Below are 19,286 nucleotides of genomic sequence, written 5' to 3' on the forward strand. Positions count from 1 at the left end.
AGTCAAAAACGGATGAAAATGACGGCGCTATTTTTAGAGAAAACAGCCTCTGATTTTCAGCCATTTTTGAAGCGGAAAACATTTCTATTGACAAAATGAAAAACAGCTCATGAAGTGAGCGGCTACTTCTCTTTATGGGGCATTTTTTTACGCGCCGTTTTTTTAATTCAGTGGGCAGATGTTTGTAGGCATTCAGCTACCATTTTCTAGCCATATTTTGGGGGGGTCTATGCCCCTAAACATGCCTGAAAACAGAGCATGTGAACATACCCTAAAAATGATGAGTGATGGCAACGATTGGTTGTATCTTATGTGTAAATCAATTAGCAGGAATATTTTTACAATTTTTATTTTTACCCAAATTTTTGAAGGATAAGGGCCTCTTACCTCAAAGGTGAATGGATAGGCGTGCTCCCCCAACTTCTTAATCAAGCGTTCCTGCAGTCGCGTCAGAGGCTTTTTCTCTTCTGGGACGGGTGGGAAAGCTTGAATGTTGGCAACAAAAAGATCCTTTCGAAATGTCAAACCGAGAACATCGAGGTCTTCCCGTCCGTAACGAAAAGCACAAGTTAATGTGACAAACACTGGAGGAATGAGAGACAAGGCCTGGCTGTAATTAAGAAGGGTGACGGTGCCGACCACGTGACGGCTTCGTTATCCGCATCACCCTCTCATTTTTGAGAGACACGGCGATAATGGCGCTCGCAACGTTGAGGTGACTGAAACCGGACACTGTAATTACTGCTCATGTCATCAATTGGAGATTCATTTCTGGCAGATTAAAAATGTAACAAAATGTAACTACTGAAGAAAGGACAGATTTTTATTCCAAGAATATTCTAGGAAGGTACTGGTTCTACTTGTGGAGATCCGGCCGGTATAAGGAGTTTTACAGGCAATGCAATCTGGGAAAAATATGCAAATTAGCTCTTTTCCAGAAGGAAGAAAACCGTCTCTCTGGTGTCCTCTACAGGTTGCTACCCTGTAAGTCAATGCTCATTAAAGAGCCTTGAAACTTGACTAGGGACTAGAGAGACAGTTTTCATAATTGTGTACTGTGTCCCTGACACTAATATAGGGTTACCCTGTGCCTGACACTAATATAGGAGTACTGTGTGGCTGGCACTGTTATGGGGGTACTGTGTGGCTGACACTAATATAGGGGTACTGTGTGGCTGACACTAATATAGGGTACTGTGTGGCTGACACTAATATGGGGTACTGTGTGGCTGACACTAATATAGGGGTACTGTGTGGCTGGCACTGTTATGGGGATACTGTGTACCTGACACTAATATAGGGGTACTGTGTGGCTGACACTAATATAGGGGTACTGTGTGGCTGACACTAATATAGGGTACTGTGTGGCTGGCACTAATATGGGGTACTGTGTGGCTGACACTAATATAGGGGTACTGTGTGGCTGGCACTGTTATGGGGATACTGTGTACCTGACACTAATATAGGGGTACTGTGTGGCTGAAACTAATATAGGGGTACTGTGTGGCTGACACTAATATAGGGTACTGTGTGGCTGGCACTGATATGGGGTACTGTGTGGCTGACACTAATATAGGGTACTGTGTGGCTGGCACTGTTATGGGGGTACTGTGTGGCTGACACTAATATAGGGGGTACTGCATGGCTGACACTAATAGAGGGTACTGTGTGGCTGGCACTGATATGGGGTACTGTGTGGCTGACACTAATATAGGGTACTGTGTGGCTGGCACTGTTATGGGGGTACTGTGTGGCTGACACTAATATAGGGGGTACTGCATGGCTGACACTAATAGAGGGTACTGTGTGGCTGGCACTGATATGGGGTACTGTGTGGCTGGCACTGATATGTGGGTACTGTGTGGCTGACACTGATATGGGGGTACTGTGTGTCTGACACTAATATAGGGGTACTGTGTGGCTGGCACTGATATGGGGTACTGTGTGGCTGGCACTGATATGTGGGTACTGTGTGGCTGCCACTGATATGGGGGTACTGTGTGTCTGACACTAATACATGGGTATATGTGGCAGGCACTGTTGTGGGGGGCTGTACAAGTTATTTCTTAAGCAGTTTATTGGAGTAATCCAGATTGTTCGTATAAAGTGGTATTCCCTAATGAGACATTTCTGGCATATCCACAAGGCGGTCAGGCAGTTTCTCTGGGGTGCAGGAGACCCCTAGAAGTGAAACCCCCACCTATCAGATATTTATGGAATATACTGTGGCATGTGATAAATGCCTCATATGGGGACACCCCTTTTTATTATGGTCCTCGGGACTGGTATAATCAGACAATGTGGCCCTCGGAGCAGAAAAGTTTGTGCCCCCTAAGTCGTACTTAAAAAATAGACTCTACCCCGGGCACTGGACGCCCCATCTTTTCCCTCTTCATCTTGTGATTTTTACTGTTTACAATGTATCCGTAGCGGAGACCACGCAGATGACATCGTACACGTTACCTTTCCGTTCCTTCAAATATTCTGGATCCACCAAAACGACACCATCTGGAAGAAACATACAAAGATCTGTGAACAGGCAGATGGAGCCGCTGATCTGTATAAACCCCCTCAGCCGCTCGCCATCAGAATGGACGCAGACGTTCCCAGGTTCGTACGTATCTATTTTAAAAGGGGGGGGCTTTTTTGTCGCAGGATGAATCAATGGCCCTTGTGGCATTATAAATGTGGATCGAATGTTAGACGGATCTTTATTTTACCTGTCCTACAGTCATCCTCCCCCAGCCTGACATGTCTGATAACAGAGAACAATAGATTGTATTCACCTGTCCTACAGTCATCCTCCCCCAGCCTGACATGTCTGATAACAGAGAACAATAGATTGTATTCACCTGTCCTACAGTCATCCTCCCCCCAGCCTGACATGTCTGATAGCAGAGAACAATAGATTGTATTCACCTGTCCTCCAGTCATCCTCTCCCACCCTGACATGTCTGATAAAAGATAACAATAGATTATATTAACCTGTCCTCCAGTCATCCTCTCCCACCCTGACATGTCTGATAACAGAGAACAATAGATTGTATTCACCTGTCCTACAGTCATCCTCTCCCCAGCCTGACATGTATGATAACAGAGAACAATAGATTGTATTCACCTGTCCTACAGTCATCCTCCCCCAGCCTGACATGTCTGATAACAGAGAACAATAGATTGTATTCACCTGTCCTACACTCATCCTCTCCCTCAGCCTGACATGTCTGATAACAGAGAACAATAGATTGTATTCACCTGTCCTACAGTCATCCTCCCCCAGCCTGACATGTCTGATAACAGAGAACAATAGATTGTATTCACCTGTCCTCCAGTCATCCTCTCCCACCCTGACATGTCTGATAAAAGATAACAATAGATTGTATTCACCTGTCCTCCAGTCATCCTCTCCCACCCTGACATGTCTGATAACAGAGAACAATAGATTGTATTCACCTGTCCTACAGTCATCCTCTCCCCAGCCTGACATGTATGATAACAGAGAACAATAGATTGTATTCACCTGTCCTACAGTCATCCTCTCTCGAAGCCTGACATGTCTGATAACATAGAACAATAGATTGTATTCACCTGTCCTACAGTCATCCTTTTTCCGGCCTGACATGTCTGATAACAGAAAACAATAGATTGTATTCACCTGTCCTCCAGTCATCCTCTCCCACCCTGACATGTCTGACAAAAGATAACAATAGATTGTATTCACCTGTCCTCCAGTCATCCTCCCCCAGCCTGACATGTCTGATAACAGAGAACAATAGATTGTATTTACCTATCCTACAATCATCCTCCGCCCAGCCCGATATGTCTGATAACAGAGAACAATAGATTGTATTCACCTATCCTACAGTCATCCTCCGCACTGCCTGATATGTCTGATACCAGAGAACAATAGATTGTATTCACCTGTCCTACAGTCATCCTCTCCCCAGCCTGACATGTCTGATAGAAGAGAACAATAGATTGTATTCACCTGTCCTACAGTCATCCTCTCCCCCAGCCTGACATGTCTGATAACAGAGAACAATAGATTGTATTCACCTGTCCTACAGTCATCCTCTCCCACAGCCTGACATGTCTGATAACAGAGAACAATAGATTGTATTCACCTGTCCTCCAGTCATCCTTTCCCACCCTGACATGTCTGATAAAAGATAACAATAGATTGTATTCACCTGTCCTACAGTCATCCTCTCCCACCCTGACATGTCTGATAACAGAGAACGATAGATTGTATTCACCTGTCCTACAGTCATCCTCCCCAGCCTGACATGTCTGATAACAGAGAACAATAGATTGTATTCACCTGTCCTACAGTCATCCTCCCACCAGCCTGACATGTCTGATAACAAAGAACAATAGATTGTATTCACCTGTCCTACACTCATCCTCCCCCAGCCTGACATGTCTGATAACAGAGAACAATAGATTGTATTTACCTGTCCTACAATTATCCTCCGCCCAGCCCGATATGTCTGATAACAGAGAACAATAGATTGTATTCACCTGTCCTACAGTCATCCTCTCCCCAGCCTGACATGTCTGATAACAGAGAACAATAGATTGTATTCACCTGTCCTACAGTCATCCTCCCCCAGCCTGACATGTCTGATAACAGAGAACAATACTGTTAAGGATCTGCCAGGCACAGCTTCTTTATCAACGCCCATAGGTAATCAGTCTGCACCTGCTTCTATGTCTGTGAGACTGACTCCTTCTTCCACCACTCAGGATGGCAGGCTTAGGAGTGGGAGAGCCTATCACAGCCTGGCCAGACGGAGCTAGCTCCCGCCCTTTGTCTATTTATACCTGCCTTTCCTGTTCCTCCTTGCTTGTGATTCTTCTCTGTTGGCTTCCTGGCTCTGCTGCAGCTTCTTGAACTACTTGTCCCTGCTTCGTATTGACCCTGGCTTACTGACTACTCTTCTGCTCTGCGTTTGGTACCTCGTACACTCCTGGTTTGACTCGGCTTGTTCACTACTCTCCTGCTCTACGTTTGGCACCTCGTACACTCCTGGTTTGACTCGGCGCGTTTACTACTCTTGTTGCTCACGGTGTTGCCGTGGGCAACTGCCCCGTTTCCCTTTGTTCTGTGTTTCCTTGTCTGTTGTCTGTCGTGCACTTACTGAGCGTAGGGACCGTCGCCCAGTTGTACCCCGTCGCCTAGGGCGGGTCGTTGCAAGTAGGCAGGGACTGAGTGGCGAGTAGATTAGGGCTCACTTGTCTGTTTCCCTATCCCTGTTATTACAAATAGATTGTATTCACCTGTCCTACAGTCATCCTCCCCCCAGCCTGATATGTCTGATAACAGAGAACAATAGATTATATTCACCTGTCCTAGTCATCCTCTGTCCAGCCTGATATGTCTGATAACAGAGAACAATAGATTGTATTTACCTGTCCTACAGTCATCCTCCTCCAGCCTGACATGTCTGATAACAGAGAACAATAGATTGTATTCACCTGTCCTACAGTCATCCTCCGCCCAGCCCGATATGTCTGATAACAGAGAACAATAGATTGTATTTACCTGTCCTACAGTCATCCTCCGCCCTGCCTGATATGTCTGATACCAGAGAACAATAGATTGTATTCACCTGTCCTACAGTCACCCCCCCCCCAGCCTGCCATGTCTAATAACAGAGAACAATAGATTGTATTCACCTGTTCTACAGTCATCCTCCCCCAGCCTGACATGTCTGTTAACAGAGAACAATAGATTGTATTCACCTGTCCTACATTCATCCTCTCCCCCAGCCTGACATGTCTGATAACAGAGAACAATAGATTGTATTCACCTGTCCTACAGTCATCCTCCCCCAGCCTGACATGCCTGATAACAGAGAACAATAGATTGTATTCACCTGTCCTACAGTCATCCTCCTCCAGTCTGACATATCTGATAACAGAGAACAATAGATTGTACTCACCTGTCCTACAGTCATCCTCCCCCCAGCCTGACATGTCTGATAGCAGAGAACAATAGATTGTATTCACCTGTCCTACAGTCATCCTCCCCCAGCCTGACATGCCTGATAACAGAGAACAATAGATTGTATTCACCTGTCCTACAGTCATCCTCCTCCAGCCTGACATGTCTGATAACAGAGAACAATAGATTGTATTCACCAGTCCTACAGTCATCCTCCCCCAGCCTGACATGCCTGATAACAGAGAACAATAGATTGTATTCACCTGTCCTACAGTCATCCTCCCCCAGCCTGACATGTCTGATAGCAGAGAACAATAGATTATATTCACCTGTCCTACAGTCATCCTCTCCCAGCCTGACATGTCTGATAACAGAGAACAATAGATTGTATTCACCTGTCCTGCAGTCATCCTCTCCCAGCCTGACATGTCTGATAACAGAGAACAATAGATTGTATTCACCTGTCCTACAGTCATCCTCCCCCAGCCTGACATGTCTGATAACAGAGAACAATAAAGTGTATTCCCCTGTCCTACAGTCATCCTCCCCCCAGCCTGACATGTCTGATAGCAGAGAACAATAGATTGTATTCACATGTCCTAGTCATCCTCTCCCAGCCTGACATGTCTGATAACAGAGAACAATAGATTGTATTCACCTGTCCTACAGTCATCCTCCTCCAGCCTGACATGTCTGATAACAGAGAACAATAGATTGTATTCACCTGTCCTACAGTCATCCTCCCCCAGCCTGACATGTCTGATAGCAGAGAACAATAGATTGTATTCACCTGTCCTACAGTCATCCTCTCCCCCAGCCTGACATGTCTGATAACAGAGAACAATAGATTGTATTCACCTGTCCTACAGTTATCCTCCCCCAGCCTGACATGTCTGATAACAGAGAACAATAGATTGTATTCACCTGTCCTACAGTCATCCTCACCCCAACCTGACAACAGAGGAGATCCTGTGTCGGACTGAACACAGATCCCATCCCAGCGTCTCATAGGCTGCTAACCTAAAGAGACTGAACAGCTCTGTTTGCCATTTGTTTTAATGGCTATTCCTGTGTGGGAATCACTGAGGAGGGCACCATTACAGAGGGGAGGGCACACAATGGAACACTGATACTATGGGGGGCATCAAGGAGCCACTACTTTTGTGTGGGGCACTAAGGGGGCAGCAAACTGTAGAAACACGTGGTGTCCGAGAGAAGTTGTCATGGCGGTTTGGGTCGGATGGAGAAGATAAAAGGAAAGTGAATAATTCCAATCTGAGAATATGTCACCTGTGAGTCACTAAATGTAGCAGTGTTGAATTTACAAGCTACAGCTTGTTTATACCATGCAGAGTGCCAGTGTAGAACTGGTACGTGACCACTTTATGGGCACTGTATGGTGATAATACTCCACAGAGTGCCAGCATAGAACTTGATTGTGACCACCAATTACAGCTCTTATAACGGTGCGGACAGGTAGGCGGTGGAATGACTGATAGAAGAGGTGGACGTTTTTCCAGGCTGATTCATTCTACTATACTTTTGACCCTGTTGCATAAGCCTTGTCTTTACTGGTCTCTTTTTATCCTACTAAACACGGTCTTGCAGCCTTATTTGCATTCAATAATTGATTTCTTTTAAAGAGCAAGAAAGAAGACAGAGGCCGCCGACGAGGAAAGTTTCACAGGTTGAATATTAAATTCCTCCACGCTGAGAGCGAATGAATCATCGAGGACGAAGAACGAGGTTTACAACGGGAGTAATTAGAAAATGATAGCGGAACAAGCGGCAACAAGCAGTGACCTTTACAGTCCAACACAATTTACTTCTCCTCAGATCTCTACATAAACATCATTCCTGTAAGGACTTATGGTCTGGGGATCCTGGTTTCTTAAAGGAGACAGCAAATAGAGAAGAAATTAAAGGGGAATCCCACCTTTAGTGGCCTTCTGAATGTCATTGAAGTGTCATAGAGAAAGGCGGGGACCATGAATTAAGCCCCCCCCCCCCATTCTTGGAGACATTACTGAGGAGGAGTCACGATTACTTAGATACACTACCGTTCAAAAGTTTGGGGTCACCCAGACCATTTTGTGTTTTCCATGAAATCTCACACTTATATTTATCAAATGAGTTGCAAAATGACTAGAAAATATAGTCAAGACATTGACAAGGTTAGAAATAATGATTTTTATTTGAAATAATAATTTTCTCCTTCAGACTTTGCTTTGGTCTTGGAATGCTCCATTTGCAGCAATTCCAGCATTGCAGACCTTTGGCATTCTAGCTGTTAATTTGCTCAGGTAATCGGGAGAAATGTCACCCCATGCTTCCAGAAGCCCCTCCCACAAGTTGGATTGGCTTGATGGGCACTTCTTGCGTACCATACGGTCAAGCTCCTCCCACAACAGCTCTATGGGGTTGAGATCTGGTGACTGCGCTGACCACTCCATTACAGATAGAATACCAGCTGCCTGCTTCTTCCCTAAATAGTTCTTGCATCATTTGGAGGTGCTTTGGGTCATTGTCCTGTTGTAGGATGAAATTGGCTCCAATCAAGCGCTGTCCACAGGGTATGGCATGGCGTTGCGGAGTGATCGCCTTCCTTATTCACAATCCCTTTTACCTTGTACAAATCTCCCACTTTACCCCAGACCATCACATGACCTCCACCATGCTTGACAGATGGCGTCAGGCACTCTTCCAGCATCTTTTCAGTTGTTCTGCGTCTCACAAATGTTCTTCTGTGTGATCCAAACACCTCAAACTTCGATTCGTCTGTCCATAACACTTCTTTCCAATCTTCCTCTGTCCAATGTCTGAGCTTTTGCCCATATTAATCTTTTCCTTTTATTAGCCAGTCTCAGATATGGCTTTTTCTTTGCCACTCTGCCCTGAAGGCCAGCATCCCGGAGTCGCCTCTTCCCTGTAGACGTTGACACTGGCGTTTTGCGGGTACTATTTAATGAAGCTGCCAGTTGAGGACCTGTGAGGTGTCTATTTCTCAAACTAGAGACTCTAATGTACTTGTCTTGTTGCTCAGTTGTGCAGCGGGGCCTCCCACTTCTCTTTCTACTCTGGTTAGAGCCTGTTTGTGCTGTCCTCTGAAGGGAGTAGTACACACCGTTGTAGGAAATCTTCCGTTTCTTGGCAATTTCTCGCATGGAATAGCCTTCATTTCTAAGAACAAGAATAGACTGTCGAGTTTCACATGAAAGCTCTCTTTTTCTAGCCATTTTGAGAGTTTAATCGAACCCACAAATGTAATGCTCCAGATTCTCAACTAGCTCAAAGGAAGGTCAGTTTTATAGCTCCTCTAAACAGCATTACTGTTTACAGCGGTGCTAACATAATTGCACAAGGGTTTTCAAGTGTTTTCTAATCATCCATTAGCCTTCTAACACAGTTAGCAAACACAATGTACCATTAGAACACTGGAGTGATGGTTGCTGGAAATGGGCCTCTATACACCTATGTAGATATTGCATTAAAAACCAGACGTTTGCAGCTAGAATAGTCATTTATCACATTAACAATGTACAGAGTGGATTTCTGATTAATATAATGTTATCTTCATTGGAAAAAACTGGGCTTTTCTTGCAAAAATAAGGAAATTTCTAAGTGACCCTCAACTTTTGAACGGTAGTGTATATAAAGTTTGAGTTCCCCTTTAGTTCTCTACAGAAAAGAGGTGTCAGCCTTTGTAATGTTCTATGGTCTGTAGAGATTAAAGAGAATCTCCACCTTTCATCATCAATATGTCTTTATAGGGGTCGGAGCTCAGTTTTTCTTATACAGAGCTGCAAATTCCACCCATAGACATGAAATATAATACAATTCTGCATTTACCACTAGAGGGAGTTTACTGTATACTGTCTATACACTGAACTCAATAAGAACGCAGTATACAGAGTGCTCCCCCCAGTGGTGGCTGCAGGTAGATAGAATTTGATCATGTAACTATGTCTTTGCAGAGCATTTGGAGCTGTGTATCTGAGAGCGCTGGTCCCTATAAAGATATATTAAGAATGTATTAATGTTAATATTGAGAGTATTGATGATAAAAATAATAATAATAATAATATATTCCAGTTTCTTTCACTCACCGACAGGGTCCACCACATCTATGTGATCGACAAAGTCCCTCTTGCCCAGATACACGGTGAGCTGTACGCAGAGAAAAAACAAAATGTCAGAGATTGTGAATGACAGGAGGTGTTATTGTGATGTTATACTTTCATTATGGCACCTATGTGGTCTGGAGTTTATATTGATGGAGGTCTACAAGAAGGGACCCCCATGAAAGAATCCACCACTAATCTATAGCATGAAGCGATCCCCCACTGATCTATAGCATGAAGTGATCCCCCACTGATCTATAGCATGAAGCGATCCCCCACTAATCTATAGCATGAAGCGATCCCCCACTGATCTATAGCATGCAGTGATCCCCCACTAATCCATAGCATGAAGTGACCCCCCCCCCACTGATCTATAGCATGAAGTGATCCCCCCCTGATCTATAGCATGAAAGGATCCCCCACTGATCTATAGGATGAAGTGATCCCCCACTGATCTATAGCATGAAGTGATGCCCACTAATCCATAGCATGAAGTGACCCCCCCCCCACTGATCTATAGCATGAAGTGATGCCCACTAATCCATAGCATGAAGTGACCCCCCCCCCCCACTGAACTATAGCATGAAGTGATCCCCCGCTGATCTATAGCATGAAAGGATCCCCCACTGATCTATAGCATGAAGTGATCCCCCACTGATCTATAGCATGAAGTGATCCCCCACTGATCTATAGCACGAAGTGATCCCCCACTAATCTATAGCATGAAGGGACCCCCGCTGTTCTATAGAATTGAGCTATCCCCCACTGATCTGTAGGATGATGCTTTGCCTGGGGATTCCAGCATTGCTGCCAACGCACTGTCACTGTCCATATATTGGCATTGTCGTCGGCAGCAGTACGGGAGTCCCCAGGCATCAGCTGATTCTCTGCTCGGGGACTCCAGTTATAGGAAACCCCTGAAGTCACTGACCAAATGTCGGGAGCAGCGCTGGAGTCCCGAGCAAAGCGCTAGCTGATGTTCTACTCGGGGACTCCAGCAATAGACAATGTGACAGCAGTCATGCCATTGATAACACGCCGACACGAGCAGCACAGGAAGCACGCCCTCAGTCACGTGGGGCCGTGTCGGCGCGTCATCAATATTAGGAAAGCTCCAGGACTTCCAGGAACAATTCACCGGGTTTGAACTGCGCCACTTAGTACAGAATTTTTAACTAAAGTACATTAGTAGGTGGCCTTTTTTTTTTACAAAAAATATGAATGCAAAGCAATTTTTTAAATTTTTGGTCCCCGGATAACCCCTTTATCATATTCCTGGAAGTGATGTAGAAATGTGCTGCAATATAAGGGCTGTGTAGCTGGCTTTATTATAGGGGCACTATGGCTGGCACTATTACATAGGCACTATGGCTGGCACTATTGCAGTGGCACTATGGCTAGAACTATTACAGGGGCACTATTGCTGGCACTATTACAGGGGCACTATTTTTGGTACTATTACAGGGGCACTATGGCTGTCACTATTACAGGGGTATTTTTCTGGTTGAATGTCTTGTAACTGCTGTGTCTTTCACATTTGTAGACCCACCACAATGACTGACACTACTGAGTGGACTCTACGATATGCCACTTTTGCTCCTGTTTTAATGCTATGTTGGTCAGCGGAGATGTCTCTGAAGAAACTGTTATCAGAAAGACCCAATCTCAATGTCAGTAAAAGCTCCTTTTGAGGAAACGGAATGGCTATAATAAGAGATTAGTGCAAGAATCGAAAACATCATTTGATCGGCGTAGAGAATGGAATACCTCAGTGTGAGAGCAACCCAGCAAGTAACTAAGGGCCAATAAACATTTGGACACCTGGGACTGAAATACTAAACAGCTGGACACCAGATACACTGGCACCAAACCAATGGTAACAAGGAACAGGGCCACTAAACTACTAAACACCAGGGACTGGGACACTTAACCACTGGACACCATGGACTGGGACACTTAACCACTGGACACCAGGGACTGGGATACATAACCAGTAAATACACATGTGAGCGCAGGCCGGGTCACAATTTATTATGCCTGTGAGCACAGACTGGGCCCCTGTCATTACACCTGTGAGCACAGACTGGGCCCCGTCATTAAATCTGTGAGAACAGGCTGGGCCCGTCATTACACCTGTGAGCACAGGCTGGGCCCCTGTCATTACACCTGTGAGCACAGACAGGGCCCCTGTCATTACACCTGTGAGCACAGACAGGGCCCCTGTCATTACACCTGTGAGCACAGACAGGGCCCCTGTCATTACACCTGTGAGCACAGACAGGGCCCCTGTCATTACACCTGTGAGCACAGACAGGGCCCCTGTCATTACACCTGTGAGCACAGGCTGGGACCCTGTCATTACACCTGTGAGCACAGGCTGGGCCCCTGTCATTACACCTGTGAGCACAGGCTGGGACCCTGTCATTAAACCTCTGAGCACAGGCTGGGCCCCCATCATTACACCTGTGAGCACAGGCTGGGCCCCTGTCATTACACTTGTGAGCATAGGCTGGGCCCTTATCATTACACCTGTGAGCACAGGCTGGGCCCCTGTCATTACACTTGTGAGCACAGGCTGGGCCCCTGTCATTTCACCTGTGAGCACAGGCTGGGCCCGTCATTACACCTGTGAGCACAGGTTGGGCCCTGTCATTACACCTGTGAGCACAGACTGGGCCCCTGTCATTACACCTGTGAGCACTGGCTGAGCCCCTATCATTACACATGTGAGCACAGGCTGGGCCCCTGTCATTACACCTGTGAGCACAGGCTGGGCCCCTGTCATTACACCTGTGAGCACATGCTGGGCCCCTGTCATTACACCTGTGACCACAGGCTGGCCCTCCTCATTACACCTGTGAGCACAGGCTGGGCCCCTGTCATTACTCCTGTGAGCACAGGCTGGGCCCTCGTCATTACACCTGTGAGCATAGGCTGGGCCCCTGTCATTACACGTGTGAGCACAGGCTGGTCCCTCGTGATTACACCTGTGAGCACAGGCTGGGCCCTCATCATTAAACCTCTGAGCACAGGATGGGCCCCTGTCATTACACTTGTGAGCACAGGCTGGGCCCGTCATTATACCTGTGAGCACAGGTTGGGCCCTGTCATTACACCTGTGAGCACAGGCTGGGCCCGTCATTACACCCGTGAGCACAGGTTGGGCCCTGTCATTACACCTGTGAGCACAGACTGGGCCCCTGTCATTACACCTGTGAGCACTGGCTGGGCCCCTATCATTACACCTGTGAGCACAGGCTGGGCCCCTGTCATTACACCTGTGACTACAGGCTGGGCCCCTGTCATTACACCTGTGAGCACAGGCTGGGCCCTTTCATTACACCTGTGAGCACAGGCTGGGCCCTCGTCATTACACGTGTGAGCACAGGCTGGTCCCTCGTGATTACACCTGTGAGCACAGGTTGGGCCCTGTCATTACACCTGTGAGTACAGGCTGGGCCCTGTCATTACACCTGTGAGCACAGGCTGGGCCCCCATCATCACACCTGTGAGCACAGGCTGGGCCCCTGTCATTACACTTGTGAGCACAGGCTGGGCCCCCATCATTACACCTGTGAGCACAAGCTGGGCCCCTGTCATTACACTTGTGAGCACAGGCTGGGCCCCTGTCATTACACCTGTGAGCACAGGCAGGGCCCCTGTCATTACACCTGTGACCACAGGCTGGGCCCTCGTCAGTACACCTGTGAGCACAGGCTAGGCCCCTATCATTACATCTGTGAGCACAGGCTGGGCCCTCATCAATAGTCCTCTGAGCTCAGGCTGGGCCCCCATCATTACACCTGTGAGCACAGGCTGGGCCCCTGTCATTACACCTGTGAGCACAGGCTGGGCCCCCATCATTAAACCCGTGAGCACACACTAGGCCCATCATTACACCTGTGAATACAGCCTGGGCCCTGTCATTACACCTGTGAGCACAGGCTGGGCCCTGTCATTACACCTGTGAGCACAGGCTTGGCCCTCGTCATTATACCTGTGAGCACAAGCTGGGCCCCTGTCATTACATCTGAGAGCACAGGCTGGGCCTACATCATTACACCTGGGAGCACAGGCTGAGCCCTCATCATTAGACCTCTGAGCACAGGCTGGGCCCCCAACATTACACCTGTGAGTACAGGCAGGGCCCCTGTCATTTCACCTGTGAGCATAGGCTGGGCCCTTATCATTACACCTGTGAGCACAGGTTGGGCCTTGTCATTACACCTGTGAGTACAGGCTGGGCCCCTATCATTACACCTGTTAGCACAGGCTGGGCCCTCATCATTAAACCTCTGAGCACAGGCTGGGCCCCCATCATTACACCTGTGAGCACAGGCTGGGCCCCTGTCATTACACTTGTGAGCACAGGCTGGGCCCTCGTTATTACACCTGTGAGCACAGACTGGGCCCCATCATTAAACCTGTGAGCACAGGCTGGGCCCCTCATTACACCTGTGAACACAGGCTGGGTCCTGTCATTACACCTGTGAGCACAGGCTGGGCCCCGTCATTACACCTGTGAGCACAGGCTCGGCCTTCGTCATTACACCTGTTAGCACAGGCTGGGCCTTAGTCATTACACCTGTGAGCATAGGCTAGGCCCCTATCATTACATCTGTGAGCACAGGCTGGGCCCTCATCATTAGTCCTCTGAGCTCAGGCTGGGCCCCCATCATTACACCTATGAGCACAGGCTGGGCCCCTGTTAGACTTGTGAGCACAGGCTGGGCCCTCGTCATTACACCTGTGAACACAGGCTGGGCCCTTGCCATTACACCTGTGAGAACAGACTGGTCCCCATCATTAAACCAGTGAGCACAGACTGGGCCCAACATTAGACCTCTGAGCACAGGCTGGGCCCCTGTCATTACACCTATGAGCACAGGCTGGGCCCATTACACCTGTGAGCACAAGCTGGGCCCTCATCATTACACTTGTGAGCATAGGCTGGGCCCTCGTCATTACACCTGTGAGCACAGGCTGGGCCCTCATCATTACACTTGTGAGCATAGGCTGGGCTCTCGTCATTACACCTGTGAGCACAGGCTGGGCCCTCGTCATTACACCTGTGAGCACAGGCTGGGCCCATTACACCTGTGAGCACAAGCTGGGCCCTCATCATTACACTTGTGAGCACAGGCTGGGCCCTCATCATTACACTTGTGAGCATAGGCTGGGCTCTCGTCATTACACCTGTGAGCACAGGCTGGGCACTCGTCATTACACCTGTGAGCACAGGCTGGGCCCTCATCATTACACCTGTGAGCACAGGCCGCTGTGAAGTAACATGGTTAATGAGTGTTCTGTACAAGCCGCTGTTCAAACTTCTGGAACATTTCCGCTCCTTCCAGCCGTGGGATTAAACAGATAAATAAAGGACACGGCGGCAGAATCTCCGCTCCTGCTGAGTTATTGCGGATGAGATTCATTTGTTTTGCTCTCACTTCACTCGCTGTATAATACAAATCCGTTCTCGGAGGAGAGAGATGAGAGGGACACAGGGAGGGTTACTTTATTTTTGGATTCACTGTTATATAATAATACAAAAAGTAATAAACAGACACAATAAGAACAAAGTACAAATTTGACAGAACCCCATGGAGCAGACAATCCGAATATAGGGGGGAACCACAGTCACAGCTCTGCACCTGACGACTAGGCGTGACTTTATAGTATTCTGCTTCTTTCCTGCTAGCTCTCAGGCTGAACAATAGAACACATCTCCATGCTGCCCCCTGTTGATTTATTTTTAGTACTTAACATATGTCGTGTATTCATCAGGCATTGTAGGAAACACTACATCTCCCAGAATGCAAGATAGCCCAAATACTGTACATTTTAGGGTCACATTGTTGGCTACTCGGATTCCGTTCAGTAGTATAATGGAGGAGTGAAAGCAGACTGAAGTATAAGACATGATGTAAGAGCAGACTTGTGAATGCAGCTCTGGATGTGACTGAAGTATAAGACATGATGTAAGAGCAGACTTGTGAATGCAGCTCTGGATGTGACTGAAGTATAAGACATGATGTAAGAGCAGAATTGTGAATGCAGCTCTGGATGTGACTGAAGTATAAGACATGATGTAAGAGCAGAATTGTGAATGCAGCTCTGGATGTGATTGGAGTAGAGAACATGCTGTAACAGAAGCATTTTAACTGCAGATCTGGATGTGACTAGAGTAGAAGAGATGATCAATACAAGATAAATAAATGACTGGCTCCCAGATTGTACTCCGCATTATATGGGAAATTTTAACCCTTATTCAGAGTTTGAAGTGGAGCCTTTACATCTGATTTGGATTTTTGCTACAGATGGAGCAGAATGTAGTGCCTATAACTAAATTGTATGATGTTATAAAACTTCATACACCGCTAATAGCTGGCCTGAGATCCCATAATGCTCTGCACTCAGATGCCTTGCATTGTGGGATATGTTTATTGAGACTACTGTACGGAACCAGACAAATCAGCCCGGTAGTGAAACGTTCGTAAATTGGAAAGTTCTGAAACTGGGTTTCAATTCTTTACCATTTCAATATCTCTGCTTGTTGTCAGTGAACGGGAACATTCTTGTTCATATACAAAAGCTAAAACAAGAAAACCGTACAGTCCTACCACAGCTGAGGGTTGGTTACAATTGTATCCAGTCTCCTTTGTGAACTAAACATCCTGAACTCCAGACTGATACATTTAACCTGCACTGATACACTGTAACAAACAGACGGGAGAGAGAATTGTGCTGAGGCTGTTTGGTTTCCTCTTCAGTCAGGTCTTTCTCGCTCTCTCCGTCTCGCACAGCGAGGGCCTTGGCCCCGTGAACTCGCTTTTCTTTCTTTATAAAGCTTTTTCGTGCTAAAACCGTTTTTTTTCCTAGAACTCTGATTTCCATGGAAACGGCTGGCAGCGCTCGGCTGCGGGGACTTGTCTCTACGGTGGCGGGGCTGAAAGCGATAATCCAGGGTTTTATATAGAATCTGTCAAATTACAAATGAGCCCTCGAAATATGAGCCGAAAAAAAGAATCTATGTAAAAACAAAGGCACACAATGGAGGAAGGGCCCCCGAGCCAAGTACAAAGGGGGCCCGACCCTTCTGGTGCTCACCCTTGGCCGCTACTTGCAGCCCCTCCCCCTTGTGTGTCCACCGCCAAATCACCAATCCATCCCCATCAAATCGCCAATGCTCTTCCAGCCCCCACCAACCAAGTGCAAATTGCCCACCCACCTGGCGGACCCCCTACCAGATGCATTGCCTTATATCTACATTGGATAACACATAAATATAAAACAACAAAATAAACAATGGAGCAGCAATAAAGGCTGCAGAAACGGCAAATTGGCCCATATGGGCCATCTGCAATGTGAGGTCCAGCAAGGATGGGGTTAAGAGGCACAATGAGGTCTTCATTACACTATACCTCCCAACATTTGAATCTTAGGCATCGCTCCATTTCATCAGGAACACCCCCAAAACTTTTTAGAAATATTAATTACAGCCTGCTGCGCTGCATTGTGAGAGATGTAGGTTTTTTTTCCTTACAACATTTGATTATTCAGTGCCTACACTACAACTCCAGGATGCAGCGCAACATATCATGTTCTGTACTCACACTGAACCAGCAGGTGGCAGCAGGGAGCTATAAAGTCTGATAGCCAGGAGTCTTCAAGGACTAATGGCCTATGAGATGATTGGCGGGGGTGGCGAGTATCGGACGGTCACCGATCAGATATAGATGGCCTAACTGAAGGATAGGCCATTGATATTGAAGTTCTGGAAAGCCCCTTTAACACAAAACCAGCAGGAAAATAAATGCAGCTCTGGATGTGATTGGAGTATAAGGTGAGGTCAGTAAATTGTTCTGTGTACATGTAAATAGTAAAGCTGGAGCTGGACTTATAATGGAAATTCTACATAATGTCCCTGCATTATAAATCCTCTATATATCTGCCAGCAAGAAGTTACTGTGAAGGAATAAGACAGGGACTCACCTTTCCATTAGGACTGGCTTTCTTAAATACTCTGCGGAAGAAGAGAAAAAGATGTCAACATTTAAAGTAATATGCACGCTGATCCTAGAAAGAAGGAGAGAATATTTTGGTTAGTAAATGTGCAGAGCGTTACACTAGACCCAGCGGAGGCAGCCGATGTGCGGTCACATACAATATATACGGATCCACCGTAAAATGGGAAATACTTTGATTTACTGATTTGCTTTACATCAAGTCTTATACTCTGGTTTCACCCAGAGCTGCAGTCACAATTCTGCCCAGACTGTAGTTCCTCTTCAGTCAACAGTGACTAAACAATTAAATTAGGAGATATAGTCCATAAAGCAATGTATTATGGTAACTGGAATCCAGCAGAATTGAAAAAGAAGCTTTGAATGTGACTGGAGTATAAAATGTATTAAATAATAAGTCAAGCAACACAACTAAACATTATTAGATACAAAATGTAACATGTTATAAAACGTTGGTCAAAAGTGGAAAATTCCTTTATGTATATATTACCCGGAGGCACCAGTTATCATCGCTATAATAATCATATAGAGTATAATACAGCTAAAGCCCATGTCACCTCCGATCACTACAGTACAGTTTATATATAGACCTAATCTACATATACTGTGCAGTCTACATTACTTATCCTGTACTGATCCTGAGTTATATCCTGTATTATACTCCAGAGCTGCACTCACTATTCTGCTGGTGGAGTCACTGTGTACATACATTACTTATCCTGTACTGATCCTGAGTTATATCCTGTATTATACTCCAGAGCTGCACTCACTATTCTTCTGGTGGAGTCATTGTGTACATACATTACATTACTTATCCTGTACTGATCCTGAGTTACATCCTGGATTATCCTCCAGAGCTGCACTCACTATTCTGCTGGTGGAGTCACTGTGTACATACATTACATTACTTATCCTGTACTGATCCTGAGTTACACCCTGTATTATACTCCAGAGCTGCACTCACTATTCTGCTGGTGGAGTCACTGTGTACATACATTACATTACTTATCCTGCACTGATCCTGAGTTACATCCTGTATTATACTCCAGAGCTGCACTCACTATTCTGCTGGTGGAGTCACTGTGTACATACATTACTTATCCTGTACTGATCCTGAGTTACATCCTGGATTATCCTCCAGAGCTGCACTCACTATTCTGCTGGTGGAGTCACTGTGTACATACATTACATTACTTA

General features: G+C 46.4%; 1 protein-coding gene across 1 annotated transcript in view; it reads right to left on the bottom strand.

Moving 5' to 3' along the window:
- The window catches only part of ARRB1 (arrestin beta 1), a 186,022-nt gene that overhangs the window by 10,280 nt on the left and 156,456 nt on the right, over nt 1-19,286 (bottom strand). The window contains exons 2-5 of the mRNA XM_075847222.1: nt 18,058-18,088; nt 10,051-10,111; nt 2,464-2,508; nt 388-584 (exon numbers count right to left, since the gene is read on the bottom strand). Coding sequence (XP_075703337.1) covers nt 388-584; nt 2,464-2,508; nt 10,051-10,111; nt 18,058-18,088 — 334 coding nt within the window. The remainder of the gene's footprint in view (nt 1-387; nt 585-2,463; nt 2,509-10,050; nt 10,112-18,057; nt 18,089-19,286) is intronic.

The sequence above is a fragment of the Rhinoderma darwinii genome, assembly GCF_050947455.1.
Source record: "Rhinoderma darwinii isolate aRhiDar2 chromosome 2 unlocalized genomic scaffold, aRhiDar2.hap1 SUPER_2_unloc_2, whole genome shotgun sequence".
NCBI lineage: Eukaryota > Metazoa > Chordata > Amphibia > Anura > Rhinodermatidae > Rhinoderma > Rhinoderma darwinii.